At 43.1% G+C, this 18,349-nt stretch overlaps 1 protein-coding gene across 1 annotated transcript in view; it reads left to right on the plus strand.

Annotated features, from left to right (window-relative positions):
• The first annotated feature begins 7,388 nt into the window (after positions 1 to 7,388).
• LOC118123791 (voltage-dependent T-type calcium channel subunit alpha-1I) overlaps positions 7,389 to 18,349 on the plus strand; it is a 72,366-nt gene continuing 61,405 nt past the window's right edge. The window contains 3 exon segments of the mRNA XM_035181392.2: positions 7,389 to 7,464; positions 7,467 to 7,492; positions 14,744 to 14,877. Of these exon segments, the coding sequence (XP_035037283.2) occupies positions 7,404 to 7,464; positions 7,467 to 7,492; positions 14,744 to 14,877 (221 nt within the window). The 5' untranslated portion in view covers positions 7,389 to 7,403.

Here is an 18,349-nt window from a genome sequence, read left to right on the forward strand (position 1 = left end):
CGCTGCCTGCCGTGTGGGGCTGTGGCGCTGTGTGTCCGTCTGTCTCGGCCATATGTGTGCGTCTGTGTGTGCATCTGTGTGCTAGTGTGAAGGGTATTGCAATTATCAAATGACAAAAAAAATATATGTATATTTTGCCGTCAACAAACATTCAAGCAGATACTGAAATTGTCCAACAGGAAAAGTGTGAGACCAAGATTCAATCTACACATTTTAATTCGGGTCAAATTAATATCATGCTTGATTTCTTTGAACCACTATTTTTCTGCATTTTCAAACCTTCATCAGCGGGGCAAACCGGGCCTGTAATGTTTAGATTAAACCTGCCTGTGTCTCCACTTTTATTTATAAACTGATCAAAAACACAGCTTGTCTTCATATTGCTGAGCGTATGCTGACATGACAATGTGCACTTCTTCCCTGAACTGCGTGATCACAGAGGGATACAGCAGCCAGTAATGCTTAGACTTTATCTTTGAGGAAAATTATGCTAATCTCCCACTTCACTGTGCGTCAGGTGAAACTCACAGAAATTAGATTAAAGAAAACACTAAAGTAAAGTTTATGTAACTTTCTTAACTTTAATCTTGTTCTGTCGGCGTGAAGCAGATTTAATAAAATCAAAGCTATGTTGATAAAGGCGGAATTTAATAAAAACAGCCTTGATTGGATTAAAGGTTTTTACATCACAGCGCCATAATTTTGCTTAATACAAAAAAGGTGATGCACAAAGTCTTCACGTAGCTTTTCCTGTTCTGAATTGGCGAATGATCAATAGAGTGACCAACTGATTGGCTGCTAACAGGATTGATGACCATCACAAAGAGTGACCAAACGCATTTGTTAAAATCAAATAGGTTTTAAATAAGTGAATCGAGTAGATAATGAAGAATCAATACTAATGACAACATCACTTCAGAGCTGCGAACAAGAACATGAACAGTTTAGGAACATTCATCCATCACCTTTACTTTGGTAGAATTCATATTGAAGCTTCCTTCAGACCCAAGGAAGAACTTTCTTTAACAACATTAGGTTTGTTTGGTGCAGATCCATATCAAAATCTGGATTTTTATGAATTTCAATGTGGTTTCCCACAGGGAGAGTTGGGCCTTGGTGTAGATATGAGCTCTACTGAGTGACAATGCATTTTTCTTTTCATGGCATTAGAAGTGAAATTTGTGGATCTTCGAACATTTGAGACACTCCTTTATATTGAAAGACTCCGGAAGGATTTTAGTGTGATGGGAAGGATGCAAATTTACTCCCTCATATTTCAAATCGTTTTGTTTAATGTGAGGGGAAGAGCGTGTGTACGAGTGTGATTATAGCCTCATGAGCAAACTTGTTCTTTGGAGCTGGTTACATTGGCTGAGACAAGCCCAGCAGCACTTAAAACATACAACCCAGTTTGCTTGAGGCTTTTAAGATGGTGGTTTACTTGTTCTACTCAGCGCTCCGCTGTGTGTGTGCTGCTTTGGCTGCAGAGGTTTCAGGGAGGGAAAGGTTCATGAGAATATGATGGACGTTCTCTCTCTCTCTCTCTCTCTCTCTCTCTCTCTCTCTCTCTCTCTCTCTCTCTCTGGCATCGCCTTCTGTCATTCTTTAAGGTTCACTGTAAGTCACTTGCACAACTGTTTGCATAGTGAAGGGTGTGCACATTTGAGTTGGAGCACAAGTTCTCAGTTGTACGTTACCTGTAGTGACTGCACATCACCTCCTCATCTCAGTAGAATCCAATATATATATACAAATATGCACACACATGCATACACACACATCATAAATATATATATAATAAATTGTAATATTTATATAGGTAACAAACTGTTACTTTTTTCCCTGTGTTATTAAATTTCTTTCATTTTGTATGTGCCGCCCTGAGTGGAAGAGATCAGAATCATCAGCAAGAAATATTAGGCAGAAAATGAGAGTTGGCAGACAAAGGATGGACAGAGGAACCTTCCAGAACAACAGGCGAGAGGAAACGAGGCCAAGCAGCCAGAGGGTCAGACAGAAAAAAGAGCTCGAGCCACCCAGTCGGACACATAGATGGACTCATTGATCAATTTTGCCACAAGGAACCAGGAAATTAAGTGAGATGAAAAGAGGGATGAGAGGGGAGTGAGGGAGGTGTGGAGATTTCTGGCAGTCTGCCTGCCTACTTTGTCACGGAGAGAGGGAGTGAGCAGTTACAGGCCAAACCAAAGTGTGAGTGTCTGAAGCCGAGGACTGTGCACAGACACCTTCTGGATCAGCTTCTACCTGCACATCACTCAGTCACACTGACAGAGTTCCTCCAGCAGCTGGGACCTCTCTCGCCGGGTCACACAACAGCAGCTGACAGTGTGGCACGCGCCACGACCACAGATTTCTTTATTTGGAGACAGCGAATTCTGAAAACACACCCGACTAGATGGGACAGGTTGTCACACACAAGTCCTGTTGGGGGAGGATATCTGTGTGTGTGTGTGTGTGTGAGTGTGTGTGTTTTTGTGCATGTTTGCTGCAGTGGTTCACTGGGACTACACATGAACTGTGTGTGCGAGCGTGCGTTTGTGGGTGTGAGTGTGTAACAGCGTGTGACTTATCATGCTGTGTTCTCACTGGGAGGAGAGACAGGCACAGGCTTCAGCGCCACAGTGAGAAGCAGAACGTCATTTTGATTCACTCTCAATGAGACTGATCCCGAGGGTTTTCACAGGAACGCACAACGCACGCACACGCAGACACGCACGCACACACACACACACACACACACATATATATATATAGAAAGCTCTGTCCAAAAGCCTCATTGTAATTTACAGAGATCTCACTCAGCCGTGAGTCATCCTCTTCTTAAACGCACAAACGTGAACACACACACACAGATACAAACACACATGCACGCACAGCTGTTGATTTGGTGCATGCGTTTAATGGAGCCATTCCTTCATAATCCATTTTCTATGGATTATGTGAATGCCCCCCCCACCCCTCAAAACACACACACACACACACAACCTACTGTTTTACAGAAGAGAAAAGAATCGCACAGAAATAGATTTGGGTTCTTTAATTATTTACATCAATATGAAGCCAAATTATTGTCATGCAGCAGCTTGGTCTTGTCCTGCGTCTCAGTCTATGCGCAGCAAAGAAATGAGCAGAAGCTGAGACCGAAAGGAAATCAAAAGTCAATACTTTACAGCAGACATCAGTTCAACCTACAAGAATGTGTTAGCCACCATGTGTTTGTGTCAGTAACACTACATGTATCTTACCATTCTGACTGTCACTGAACATTTAAAGGCAAAAGAACATTAATAACATAATTAGTACTTTTTTAATCAATAAATCAATTCTGTGTTGCTGGTTTGCACTGGTGCCTCACAGCAAAAAGGTTCTAATTCCATTTCAGCCGTGGACTTTGCATGTTCTCCCCATGTGTGTGTGGTTTAAGTTAATTGACCACAGGTGTTAATGTGAGCGCACAGGGTTGTTTGTCTCTGTTTGTCTCAATGTCAGCAGGAATAGGCTGCAGCTCCCCCCACGACCCTCAAAGGATAAGCATTATAGATAATTAGTTCTTCCACAGTATAAAGGAATATAATACCCTCTGCACATGGAAATTCCCTGTGTCCACACATTTGATAATACCAGTGGTTTAGCAACCAGGCCCCAAAAAAAGATGTGAAATTGTTCAAACATGCTGTTTTCATAGGATAAATCCTTGTAGATTATCCAGTAATCCTCACAACATGCGAATAGGAGTTTAGAAAAGACACAGCCACATATGGCATGTAAGCCCTGAAAGAAGAGGCAGGGAAAGAGTGCAGAGGTTAAATATTTAGCACATTTGAATTAATCCCAGTTGTTAGACTGCTACTGAAAAAAGTTAAGATTCTGCGATCAGCGAGGAAAACAGAAATACATGGACAAAATAAATAATGCACACAGGTAATAAATTTGTTTTAGCACCAGCGTCCTGCCTTTGTTTTCATGAATGCATCACAAAGTCGGACAAACAGATAGAATCAGCGACACAAAGTGAATATCCTTAAATCATTTGTCATGATCGAAGACAGGGAGGTTGATATAGATGGAAAGCACCGAACAGAACCAAAAAAAAACCCCGGGATGACAGAAGAGAGCGAGTGTCAAACAAAATCTGTATTGACACAGAGAGACAGGCATAAAAATGAGTAGTGACGTCAAGGCGAAGAGGAGGGAGATGAAGAAGAAAAGGGTAAATACAGAGAGATGCCCCTTGTCTGCATCAGAAGGAGAGCGAAGCAAAGGAAGAGAAAATGAGATGCTGACGAGAGGAAAAGACCGAGACGGAAAGATGCAACCCGATACGTGAGCACTTTAAGGGTAATATAGCTTCAAAAGAACAATCAAATTAAACGCTGAAGCTCTATAACAGCAGGCCGCCCTTCCTTTCTTCCTCAAAGCGTCCACGCTGTCAGACTGAGTTAGCGCCCTCCCAGCATGATTTGGGGGAGACGAGACGGAGCTTGTGTGCTGGAATCAGCTGGGTGTGAGTCAGCCGCCCGCTGCTTCATCTCCCACGGGGAGGGGAAGAGGTTTGGGGTCAGTACGACAAAGAGACCGAACTCGAACCTGCGCTGATTCACTTCACACATCGAAGCAGATGCTGCTGATACTGTCAGCTTTGATGCGCCCCTATGGAGTCCGTAGGGGTGAGAGGGGCGGCGTTGTTCCTGTAATGAGGTGTGCGTGGAGGTAGTTGTGCGTGCTCACCCGAGCTGCTCCACAAAGGCTTTTATACTCTAGACTCTGAGATATGAAGGGTTGCTAAGAATGTTGCAAAACGAGCACTGTTCATCGCCACGGCTTCTGTCCTTTGTGTCGTGTGTTGGGTTTGTTTGTAGCTAAGTCCCAAACAAGTCTTCCTCCATGCTTTCTGAAGACATGTGTATTTGTTCTCCTTCTTTTCCTTTATCTCTCAGACTGTCTTACTCCCTCTTTGTCTGCGAGTTCATGCCATGCCTCTGTTCTTGGCTCTTGCTTTGCTAATACAGAACCTCAGGGCAGGCTCGTTATTTGCGCTATGGGAATGCTGCACTCACACACACACACACACACACACACATACTCATGCATACACTCATGCATGCACATAAATTTATACACATACGCAGGCCTGATTGATTTTTCATTGCCTGTCGTGGTATAATATGTCCCAAAGGGTTTGCGTAGGTTTTTTGCTGGGAGGGCAAAACCGTCCATTGTTTGCTCTGTCACACCTGGGAACGGATAGAAAAGCTGAGAAAAAGCAGAGATAGAAGGAAAAGAGAGGAGAAGGGACACATGGGAAATTGAAATGATATTGAGGACGAAGATGTGCCGAAAGGAAAAGAGGGGGAAAAAAATTCTGTAACTTAAATGGTGTTAGGGCGTCATTTCAAAAGTAGGGGTTGTGTTTAGATGAGGAAACAAGGGAGAAGAGACAGACACATTGTTGTGATATTGTTTCTCCCAATTTCACTCAGTTACCCCAGAGAGCTGCGCTACGGCGACGGCAGAGGCGAGCTAGCAGGAAGGAGAGACACGCAGATTAAAGTGCATGTGTGTGTCTGTGTGTGTGCAGGAGTGAGACATATTGAAAAAATGTATAATTAAGATGTGTGCAATCACATAATCCCTGGATGAGAGGAAATTGGGAATATGTTGGTGTGTGAGTGTGTGTGTCATTGACAACCTATGGGTACACATAGTGTACCCATATGGTGTACCAAAAGCTACGTGGTTCACTGCTTCAGGAAAAATGTGTGTGTGTGTGTGTGTGTGTGTGTGTGTGTGTGTGTGTGTGTGTGTGTGTGTGTGTGTGTGTGTGTGTGTGTGTGTGTGTGTGTGTGTGTGTGTGTGTGTATCATCAGTTCAGATTGTCTTCAGAGTCCACTTAACTCTCTCTATTATTACTCTAAAAAATTATATCCATCTTTTACATTTTATCGGACTTTAGAAAAGATACAAACCCTTAATGACACTTGCATTTCGAAGGAAAAATACTAAAAAAGTTAAGCTGGTTGTAAATCCGACACAATGTTCAATATGCTTGTAAAACAATGGCTTGAGCTTTAATTGCATTGGCTTTGTTTTTCTTTATCTTTCATCTTTTTCCTATAAATATTAAAGACTTCTATCCTTTGCCTTGGAAAACTCTGTCATGCAGCAAAAACAGGTTGGCTGGTAAATTACTCCTCGATTTCATTTTCATTGATAAATTACTCGCCGGCAAAGTGGCAGCTGTGTGAACAGCTCGCAGGATGTGCGACATGCAGATGTGAACGAGTCAGTTACTGAACGTGATGACTGTGACATAAATCTGTCCCTTTCCATACTTTTAATGGTGAGCAGAGGTAAAGGTGCTGAATATGACTGTACGGCTCATAGACTGTATTATAAAGATGGACGACATGCCAGGCCCTTAAAAGTGAGGCCACAGCGTCTCCATCAGCACTTGGTAGCTTCCTGGCTGCAGTATAGGTCATGAATCCTTCCTCCTCCACGTTCATGGATGGGACATGGACCAAACCAAGAAGTCCAAATACACGTCAAAGATAGTATTTGTCAATTCATCTTTTCCTATTTGAATCTAGCCAATTGTCCATATACACATGTTTACACGCTCTGTACTGGGAAGTGATTCACGTGCACCGCTGTATCCTGTTAACACTGCCAACCTGCCACCCACTCGGGTTATGAAGAAGTGAAAACAAACTCACCCCTGGTGCACAAGCTAAAGACCGACATGAACTCTGACCGGAGACGCCTTCATGGGGCAGAGACATGCATCAGAGCTTAGAGCATAATAAATGAGCTGCCTTAAATCACTTTTATCTGTCGAGTTAATACAAAGTCCACAAAGACCGGTCTGTACAAAGGCACTTTACTGTGTTGGTTAAACAGTGCTTATACCTTCACGTCCGCTTGAGCTTAAATAACCTATTCCCACGTCTTTAAGGCAGCAGTATGAAGGTTTAAAGAAATGAAGGAGAAAAGTGAAGGAAAGAGAAACTGATTCATGACCAGCCCAGGAGGCAGGTGGTGGAGAAACAGGATCAAAACCCCGGACGCAATTATTCATATGGCTATTTACAGTGAAATAAATATGATGAGTATCTTTCCATCACACACGTCAAACTGTTTTAGTTCTGAACACATTTAATCCACATCCGTCATTTTCTGTCTTCCTTTTTCTTTACAAATATCAACGTGTATTTAAAACCATACATATTGTGTTTGACTGATATCTCCATCATCACATCTGTCCCGGCCCACAGGGGTCCCCCCCTTTACTCTATAGTATGTGTATTACTGTGTAATTCTTCTCTGCTGCAATGCTCCTTAACCCCAGCCCTGTTCTTACGTGGTTCGAGAGGATTAGCATCATGGTGATCCTGCTCAACTGTGTGACACTGGGCATGTACCAGCCCTGTGAGAACATCGACTGCACTCGGACCGCTGCCAGATTCTGCAGGTAAGGCAGACCCCTGTGTGTGTGTGTGTGTGTGTGTGTGTGTGTGTGTGTGTGTGTGTGTGTGTGTGTGTGTGTGTGTGCGTGTGCGTGTGCGTGTGCGTGTGCAACATCACCATGTCGGCGCATAAAGGAAGAGATATAAGACAAAACGATCACTTATTTGACAAAAACTCAGAGAGACTCACCCCTCTTCTTGTCGCTGATTCTCACACTGTGACGCAGACACTGCAGACAAAAATATTTCCCTCCTGGAAGGTTCATATCTTCTCCTGCTCTCTGAACGGGGAATAGGGACTTTGGTTTGTTTTAATATAAGTCTTGTGGAGCCGCGTGTGATTTTATCACTTTGTGATGAGGATTCACTCGACAAATGGCAGCAGTGGAAAATATGGTTGTGGACGGACAGAGACGCTAAAGCTTCAGCTACAGGCTTTTATTCTTAGTTTTACTGCAATGCTTTGTCAAAATCATCTTTAAGTCTTAGCCCAGATGAGATAAGTCCAATCAGGAGAGACTTGCCATGTAAATCAATAAATGAAAGTGATATGATATGAATGAGAGTCTATTTGGCGTGGTGCGGCTGAATGGTAAAGGAAACCCCCCGGGGTTCTAGATACCGATGGTGGTTGATGGGATCTGGAGAACGTTGAGGATCTAAATGAGGTAAACCTGCAGCCTCTGTGCACAGCCGACCCAATGAAGACTATTGAAATGTGATTGTTCTCCAAATCATCGAGGGTTTCTTAGGAGAAGAAAGAGACAAATGTTTGTAGGATCGTGTTTTCATGTTCTCGTTACTGCCTTTGGACTCGATTAATCCTGATCCTTATGTTTGACTATAGATTCACGTGTTTTTTGGCGAATAGCTAATCTTTCCCTTTTGTTTCTGTTTGTAAGCCGTGTTGGGCTGATGCAGGTTATTCGTTGCTGACTTGGTAATTTGCCAACTGGCTGTGGACTCGTTGTGCACCTCAGGGATTGTAATTGCTTTTCACTGGAGCAAATTTGGCAGACTCAATTTCAGGTGTGACAAGAGTGACCTAATTCTGCCTTACATGATTTCTGTTGGCGAATTTTAATGTCTGTTGACGGCGAAAATCTGTCAGCAGAAAAACCTGCATCTGAGCTTCCCGGCGCCAGTTTGCTTTGTATGATGTGCAGCTATATCTCATTCGCCTCCAGGTCCTAAAGGTCCTTCTATTCTGCATTTGCTTTTGAATGTAATACTATTATTTAAAAATCATAAAATGCTAAAATCATTTTTGTGACATTTTGCCTTATTTTAAAGTCAACTGCCAACAGAAGTGGTTTGACGTGCAGCCAACACCTAGAATCAAACCATGAAAACTACAGTTATGCGGCTGCAGCCATTCAGCCAACAGATCACTCCTCCATTTAGCAATTTGAGTGAGAAGTTGAAAGTCTGAAATATGTGTATATAGATTTCGTAGTGTTTGAAATGTCTCCCGCTCAAGCTGTCAAGTTCCACAGGTTTGTGGAAAACCCGATGACCCATGTTATCCTAGCAGGATCTGACAGCGTCCAACAGAGCATCTTGTCAGAGAAGTCTTGGCTTTCACGGTCTTTAAGTGTCCCCATAAATATTCAGTGGGGGTTAAGGTCAGGTGACCGTGGAGGAAAGTCCGTGACTCCCTGGTCTGGTTCCTGCAACGTCTTAATGTGTTTTATCCTCCTACACCGTGAATCCTTCTCAAAAAGCTGTGAAGCAAAGGTTAGGATTGGTACTCCTCCTTGGTTGGGATGCCCAACACCAGAAAAGGCAAAACACCCTTAGACATTAATTAATGTTAATTAATTTGCTGATCAGAGTCTTGCATTTTTTATTTGGCAAATTACACATCTGTGATGAAGTCTCCGATTCTTATTTTCTAACGATGGTGTGGTCACTTTTGCACTTTTGTGGTTTGCACAGACTCCTCAGAAACCTGCAGCCATGTTTTGATGCTGAGAAAAGCTCCTCTTTGCTTAGAATTTGAATTAATTTGCCATTTTTCCACTGTTACAGCCGCGTGAAAACACAAATTTGAGAACAAGCCTCTTATTAGTAAATCCAATCGACCTGAGTGTCATCTGAACACGTGCTTTAATGGATGGGATATAAGTTAAGTTGGTCAGTGTCCAAACTTTGCTTTGATTGCTGAGCTGGAAGTAGTGCAGTGTCTTAAATATATCCTCTTAATTTGACATGACATAACTTCACAAGCATGGGTCACGCCACAACAGTGTCTAATAAAGGTTTTATGTATTGGATTTAGAGGAAAGATAAGTTGTTGAGGGAAGCGTTGAGGCACAGATTCATCTGATAGGTTGACACGGGAGAGCACACTGAAGACTGGACGGAGGGAGAGTCAGTGTGGGGGGGTCCGTCTCAGGCATCATTTCACCCGAGCTGAATACGGGGCCCCCAGACGGTACCTAGAATTAGATGGGAGAGGTAATGAGTAGCGAAGAGGAAACGTAGGAAGAAGAGACATGTGGATAAGGATGAGGGAGAAGAGGATGAAGGGTGGTAGCCAAGGAGGAAGAGGTTTTTGAGAATCTTATTTGCGGAGAAGAGGTTGAATGCCTGTGAGTAGGGTTGAGGTAGAAGGATAATGGATGAAGGCTGTGTCGAGAAATCAGGGACCAAAAGAGTGTGATGGGTTGACCAGGTATATGTCGTCTCGACAGGTGATTAGAGGCGTAGTTAAGATTAACCCCCCTCGCAAACCTAAGTTAACCCAAAATCTTTAACTTTCTGATTATTTTCAGCTTTATGTGAATAGGTGCAGATGTTTTCTTCCTTGCGTCGACTGTACAGATTTCAAAAAGTATCCCTTGCTGTTCTAAAACCGTGTCACACATCTTCCTGCTTCATCGTCTCTCTTCCTCATCCGACCTTCCCTTCGAGAACCATCCTATTCCCCCATCCTGCACACTTGCACTATGTCCCTTCCTCCACCCTTTGTCTCTCTAACAAGCTCATTGTCTCCCCAGGTAGTGTGAGGGGTCCTGTTCCAGCGGTTGCTAATGGTAACAGCAGGGATTTTGCTGACAGGGCTCAGATAGTTAGAGTGGCCCTCACATGCTTCCCTTGCCCTCTGTGAAATACAGTGTCCCCCACCTCGCTTTCATGGAGGAAAGAGACACAGTTATAGCCACAAACAATGGACACGTTACCTTAGGATCAGTTCAGATACTGTATGTGTTAAACTGGGATTTAAAGCCCAGGACCTCAAGGGTTGAAAGCCTCAGGGAGTGAAAGGGGACAAATAAGGGTCAACAAATAAAAACACAGTCAGATTTAAACACGACAGGGCTATGATTGATAATCATTTTTCATGCAGCCAATCAATATACATGTCAGTCAAGATAATAACTGCACTGAGAAGGATGTCAAGACGGGGAAATAGTTCCGGTGAAAGACGATAATAGAAGGAATTATTAAGTGTGAAATTGTTTTTTGAATCTACTGTTTCTGAATCTCAGCACAGGTGTTGTGTTGCAGCACTTTCACGCCTCCCTTGTTTGGTCCAGACCTTCAGACTTTTCAGTTTATAACAGATGTGAAAGGTGTCGCAGACCAGCGGTGGCCCCGACCAGCGGATCAAGATGTTGTCCGATCGAAAGAGGCGGTCTCGTTCCGGATCAAACTAAACAATTGTTCCGCTTGTTTGCTGCGTGTCTCTTTTTGGAGTTTAGACAATCTGACTTTCAGACCAACTGCAGGAAGTAGAGACAACATTGAATAAAAGATGAAGAAAAAGAAGCACCTCAGGCGATGTAATGTTTGAGCAGAGAGGAGTTTTAATTTGCCCCATTCGTTGGTGATCCTGGCAGTAATACCATTATGATATTACCGTGACAACAACTTTAACAAAACAAACCACTTGATTTATTTTCTCAAGGTAGATGCAGCCGATGTAGGTTATGAAGACATATATATGTAAATCATATATTATTACTTGCTCCCTAAATTGCAATGTGAAACCAAAACTAATCTGACCTTTGTTCAGACCTTGTTCCGCACTTTCAGGTGTGAAAACGCTCTGAGAGACTGATATAACAAAACATTGCATATCACCAGAAGTATCTGCGAAGCCAGGGACTGCAATAGGGTTAGTGGAATTTGGCTGAACTGACTTTGCATTGTCATTCCGCGCAAATGCAAAGTTGTTGTAATACCTGAAGATATACCTTTAGAGGATGTGCCTTTAAATCTGCACCTACTTTGAGACAGAGCTTCACATGTTGAGAAAACTCACTCCCACACTGTGTAGAATGACTGTGTCAGTTATTCCTTCTCCCGTTTGTCAGCGTCACATTTGTCCTCATGGTGCCTTTGGTTTGATGCACTGATTAATCTCGTCAGTCGCCGACTCCACATATGGAGTAAGAGACGCATATATTATCTTAAACTGATACCATTACCATCGTGATGACCTACTTAACGCGTCCTCTCCTCATCGTGCCAAATAAGCCGCGCGGTGACAGCATATGAGGTCGTTTCCAGTCCAGCTCCGATTTCAAATCATGAAGCGGGCCGTCAGGAGACAGCCTCAACCTCTTTACAAATCATGTTGATGATGAAACCTGATAGGCTGACTGAAGAGGAAACTGGCAGTGCTGGCACATAACAACGATGAATTCAGTCCCCCTTTCACTCAGCCCAGAGCACGGCAGGGATCTGACTTGCGCAGCCGATGTCGGATTACATGTGAAGCGTGCAGGCTGCATTATTTATGAAAACATCATTTAACCAGCATGAGACTGATCTTCTCATCTTTCCCATTGGAAGCTGCCAGCTCTGAATGCTGCCTGGGGTTGAACTCATGCTTGTGTTTTTGTGGGCGAAAGAGCAGGGATAGATCACATGTTAAACAGCACCGACTCGAGCCCACATACATGCAGCACACACACACAGCCATGGTCACACGAGAGCAAATCGCACAGCTCGAGATCTGATCCCTGTAAATAACAAATGCTGTGTTCCACATCCAGCGCCACTTGTCGTGCTCAGTGCGTTTCTCCGGTTGAAGCTTATTACCCCTGGTTGTCCAAATGTTCTGCAGATCAGTGTTTTCTGGCCGGCTGTGGGCGAGTTGTCGAGTCCCTAGTTTGACATCTAACTTTTGCCTGAAACCCACGAAAGGTAATAACCTTAAAGTGCTTGTGGAAAATAGTTTTCCCATTGCACCACATGTATTGGTTTGTGGCATGTGATTTGTTGAGTGACTCTATTCTCAGGGCATAGTTACTGAGCTGTAGCAGCCTAGTGCAGCATGCAGCTGGAGAGTCCTTGTGATCTATAAAAACCTCTATTTTTATGCCTCCGGGACAGTGATGGCCAGAGGCCAGAGGCACTATGTGTTTGGGTTGTGCGTCCATCTGTCCCACTCTTGTGAACACAGCATCTCAAGAAATGCCATGAGGTATTTTCTTTTGGGACAAACGTTCAGTTGGTCTCCAATAGGAACTGCATTGATTTTGGTGGTCAACAGTCAAAGGTCAATGTTGCTGTAACCTCACAACACACATGTTTTGCCTTGTGAATGCAATATCTTCACAACACGTCCAGGCAATCCAGATGTGGCACAAAGATTATCTTGAACTCATTGATTAACTGATTAGGGTTTGTTGGTCCCTGGGACCTTACGAAATAACTTATTGGATTTCAAAGGTCAAAGGTCACAATTACCTCATGAGTCTGGGAAAAAAAACGTTTGTAGGGTGAAACAGCACCGACTGACGGAGGAATACAACTGGAGTGCAATATTTCAATTTTTGACACATTGGCATGTTTTCATTGTTTGTTGTTTCCTTTAGTCTCTAACTCACTTATTCAACTTCCATTATCTTCTATCTGCAGATGTTTTAAAATGCGTGAACATTCTTACATTTTAGGTCAAACAAACAAATCAAACATTAATGTATGTATAACATTTAAACATTATTCCATTTGGTAATATGGCACGGTATTTGTGCGTGGATGTCAGGTTGACAGTTTTGGAACAAAGAAAAAACCTTCGCCATCATCAGGAAGCCAAATTACAACAATGATTTAATTTGAACGTCCAGGCCTTGTACATTTCCGGGTCAAGAGGCAGCAGCCCGGGTTACAGGCTACAGCGTGCAGCAGCAAACAGTCGTACAGCCCAGGGCAAAACACTGGGAAGGAGTTTTGTTCCAAAAATATCATCAGAGGTTTAGCTAGTGATCTGGACATAATATTGCAAGCAGGACATGGCAGAGATCATATGTCACATTAACATCGCTCTTCCTCTGTGTTTCTCTTTCTGTAAGGTTTGACCTGGATCTCTGTTACTTTCCTTATTTTTCTGTAAACCTCTTACTTCTCTTCTGAGTCAAGTATAACAGTTTGGGTTCGTTCAAATCGAGAACCGTATACTATATTCTGACTTTCCCGGTAGAGGAAAAGCTGCATTTCTTTTCCTTTTTCTGTTGTATTTAGTTTTCATTTACAGCTTTTAACTCCATTTGTATGACATCTTAACCTCAATCCACTCCCATTATCCAGTGGTCTTATTCACCCGACTATTATTTAATCGCACGTTTTACTTACTGGGTTTTATTTCCATCTTATTTGACATCAATTGTGTAGGAAAGGTTCTATGTAAAGGAAGTTATTATTATTCATATCAATATGTCAAAGTGTATGCAGTGTACACACAGTTACTGAGGTGTTTCAAACCATTCATTCATCACAGTGTTAACAGCCAATCGTTGCTTTCCTAGTCATCATTAATGAGCACACACACAAACCCAATAAAGCCCTGTTGTGTTAGTGTGCTATTAGTGTGTGCTGTTTCAAAGGACAGTTGGATGAAACATAACTAATTTGACACTTGCTGTGGAGTGTGAATGTGCCACGGAGTAAAAACTGCCTTTGAAATGTGAAATACAGCAAATCATGGATCATCTAGAGTTGACACATGTTCAGAACTCAAAAAATAGTTCTGTTTCTTTTTACAGTCCCTCCATTTTTTTTTCTAAAACCCTGTTGTTATCAACTAATGATTAGATTTTTTGAATCCACACAATTTGTTCTCACCAGAGACGACACGTGCTCCTCGTTCACTCTGAAGCTGAAAACATCTTGAGCCGACTAATTTCACGAACACACAAGAGAGAACAGATGTCTGGTTCAATCAAAACACGGCGAATGTATCTTTTCGCCTTCTTTTGCTCACTTCCCACCAACCCTGTCTCCCTCTCTCTCGTCTCGTACAGGCCTTCGATGCGTTCATCTACATCTTCTTCGCGTTGGAGATGGTGGTGAAGATGGTGGCGCTTGGGATCTTTGGCCGTCGCTGTTACCTGGGAGACACCTGGAACAGGCTGGACTTCTTCATCGTCATGACTGGGTAGGGAACTTTAACTTCAGGGATACTTGTGTTCATGACTGACTTTGTTCACTTTGACTTAAAGTCTGGATTCTGTAATACGAAGGGTTTAGCTCGTATGGAACTTATCTGTGACCACATGATTTGTAGTCTTCCCGCTTTCTTTGTAGAAGTCTGACACTGTTACTCCCAGCCAGTCTCCACTGCTGCTTACACTATATCTATTTGTGCACTGGATTCCTGAGCTCTAAGAAGATTAATGGAGCTGTCAATTGTTGTTAAGCATGCAGCGAGAATTTTTTATTCACTCTAGACATTTTGGGATTTTCTTTTTTTTTCCCGCGCCTGGTGACGCTTGATGATGCAGGATGACATATCGTCAAAAAATGGCTCATGTATAAGTAACCTGTCAGTCCATGTGACTTCCTGTTTACAGCTCAGGGTTTGTTTCTCAAACTGTGCATGTGTGTAAACGCTAAGCTACAGTAAGGAAAAAACACACTGTCATTCACCTCCAGTCTTCATCCATTAAAGTGCATGTCTGACTCCATATGGTACGAATGTAGGTCTCTGCTGTTCATGCAGTTGCTTATTTTAAATTTGTGAATCTATCAAAAGATACTTACGAATGCTTTAAAAATTATTAAATTATTAAATTACAAAAGTGTGCAGAGTAGAAAATATAAAGATCAAAATATAATGTAATTTTGGTGGGTTCAAATGAGGATTTGGTGCTTTGGTGTGATAGAAACATTGTTTAAAAGAAAGGAAGGGACAACAGATGGAAACTGGGACTCCCAAAGTAGGTTTGTGTGAGATACCCACTGCTGAGACCCACATAACACCTGACCCCCCAACAAACCCTCCACTTCTATCGTCACATATTGAGTTGTGCAAATTTTACTTGATCTTGATAAGTCTCCGTCTCACATGCTGCCAATGTGGAAAACACATACACACACGCTAGATGGATGCACATGCACAACCAAAGCAAACACACCTGCTCAAACACCTGCTGGGAAGCAAGTGAAATGAGAGGCTCAGACATGGGTGATCAAGCAAGTGCCTGTGTGTGTGTGTGTGTGTGTGTGTGTGTGTGTGTGTGTGTGTGTGTGTGTGTGTGTGTGTGTGTGTGTGTGTGTTTGAGAGAGAGAGAGAGAGAGACAGAGATGAACAGGGAGAGCTGCTGGTATAATAGCAGACAAAGAAAGCTAGAGCAACAGAGTTACCAGGGAAGGTGGAGGGACATTTATCTTCATTTGAGCGGAATCAGTTTATACCCAGTGGATGCTCATCGTTTGTGTGTGTGTGTGTGTGTGTGTGTGTGTGTGGGTGTGGGTGTGGGTGTGTATGTGGCACAGACCTACACACAGAGCTTATCCGTCAATTTACGCATTCCGAGTGTGTTTAATCTGTGTATGTGTGAGTCCATGTTTTTATGTGCGAATGCCTCTGTCTTCTTCTCTCCACTTGGCAGCCTCCATTAGATTAGCGTCGAGGCTAATTGCGGAGGGCAGTGCCAGACCAAATCACAGCCGACAGTCTGCTATGAGCTCCATGTCTGTTAGCCACGGGCAGCACCTTGCTGTCTCACCCTCCTCTGCCCTCTATCTCTCTTTCCTTCTCTTCTTCACATGCTAGGATGAACAGGCTCTGAAGGGTGTTGCTCCATCACCTCGCCACACACACACACACACACACAAACCGCCTCCTGAAGTCTGTTATATCTTACATGCTGTATATTTTATTTTGGCCTAATCCACTGCATTGAAGCTTATTTTTTTCCATCCTGTCCGGTATCTGCAGCAATTACTGAAAATGCACAGTGTGTGTCTGTGTGTGTCGATCCAGGGATGAAGCATGACCCCTTTTTTTACAGAAAGTCAGTCTTGCCTTTCATATGTATTCTAATGTATGCCCGAGACTCCCACTGCGCAAGGCTTTTTGTGTATATCTTGCATATCAAGTATCTTGACATAACCTGGTGGAGACAACCGGAGCATCTCTCCAGATGCTGAGAAACAAAAAGCTGATCACAGTTGGTGCACTTGCCCTTCTAGCCTTTCTTGGCATAGATAATACATATTTAAACATGACTGGACAAGAGCGCACTAAGTTTCTTTTTCAACTATAAATGGAAGAAGGGTTTTTTTGTATGTAAAAGATGTAGACAAAGTTATTTATCGACGCAGAACTTTCAGATTTTACATGTCTAGATCCACCTCTCTCATTTTAGGTCTAAATTTCATATCCTAGATTTCTCTCTTCCTTACCTCGACATGTCATAATGATATTAACAACACACACACACACACACACACACACACACACACACACACACACACACACACACACACACACACACTAACATGAAAGCATGAATAAGATGAAGGTGCGTCACAAGCAAAAAGGGAATGTGAAAAATAGAGAACAATCATAAAAGGATGCTTGCGGCAATCCACTAATTACCCTCCCAAACGCAGCACCCTGATTGATGTGTAGTGCTCACATGCATAAACACACTGCGTGCACACACACTAGCAGAGACTCACATGTCTGAATTCAACCCACACACATGCAGGCAAATCTGTGATCTCGTGTTCTCTCTTTCATTTTACCCGCTGCTCTGTCTGTCTGTATACAACTGGATTACTCACGGAAACAATACCTGTGCAGTATCCACGCAACTTTCAAAGCTTTTTTTTATCTGTCCTCTTTCCAGCAGTTTATCCCTCGCACTCACTAAAGGCTTGTTTTTGCTGCCTTTACATATGAAAAGAGATATGTCCGTTTCATGTGATGTAACCGTCACTGCCTGGGTGAGTGCCTGTAGTTTCCCGCCAACTTGCAAAGTCTCTCATTAAAATGTTCTGCCATTTAAATTTCTTCCTCGTGCCCTATGGTCGTCTCGCTTGAACCGTTGGCTACACTGCCCCCTCACGGTTTCTCATGGTACCGCTCCATTTCGTCAGTTTCGGCCATATCTGTAAACTGTGCGGACGGAAGGCTCGATCCATTTCCGTATGCATATCCGACGTTAAGCCCTAAGAGGCGAGCATGCACATTTTCCTTGTTTCAAGAGTCTCTTTTGACATTTGAGCCTCCTGCTCAGTCTCCCAGCAGCACATCACATCATTAGAACAGGCAGGTTGTAATAACACCACTGCGCCCAGCCGGAAAAAGACTGTCCCCAAAACAGCTGTTATGCTCCTCTCTATACTGTGACATTTTCATTAAGCTGCCGTGTGGCACTTCTGCACTTTCAACAGCACCGGGAAGAGAAAATTGGTGTGCGATGTTTCCATACATCCCTCTTTCAAGTGTCGGACCCATGAGCCCAAGAACAGCGGAATTAGTGCAAAGGAATTTCATCAAATGTGATGTAGCGCCCTCACATGCCTACTAATTTACTGTGGCTTTAAATATTTCACTAAAAGTGTCCAGCAGTTCAAACCCTTGTCACAACAAGTAATCCCACTCGAGTGTGAGCCGG

Source organism: Hippoglossus stenolepis, chromosome 16, assembly GCF_022539355.2.
Source record: "Hippoglossus stenolepis isolate QCI-W04-F060 chromosome 16, HSTE1.2, whole genome shotgun sequence".
Lineage (NCBI taxonomy): Eukaryota > Metazoa > Chordata > Actinopteri > Pleuronectiformes > Pleuronectidae > Hippoglossus > Hippoglossus stenolepis.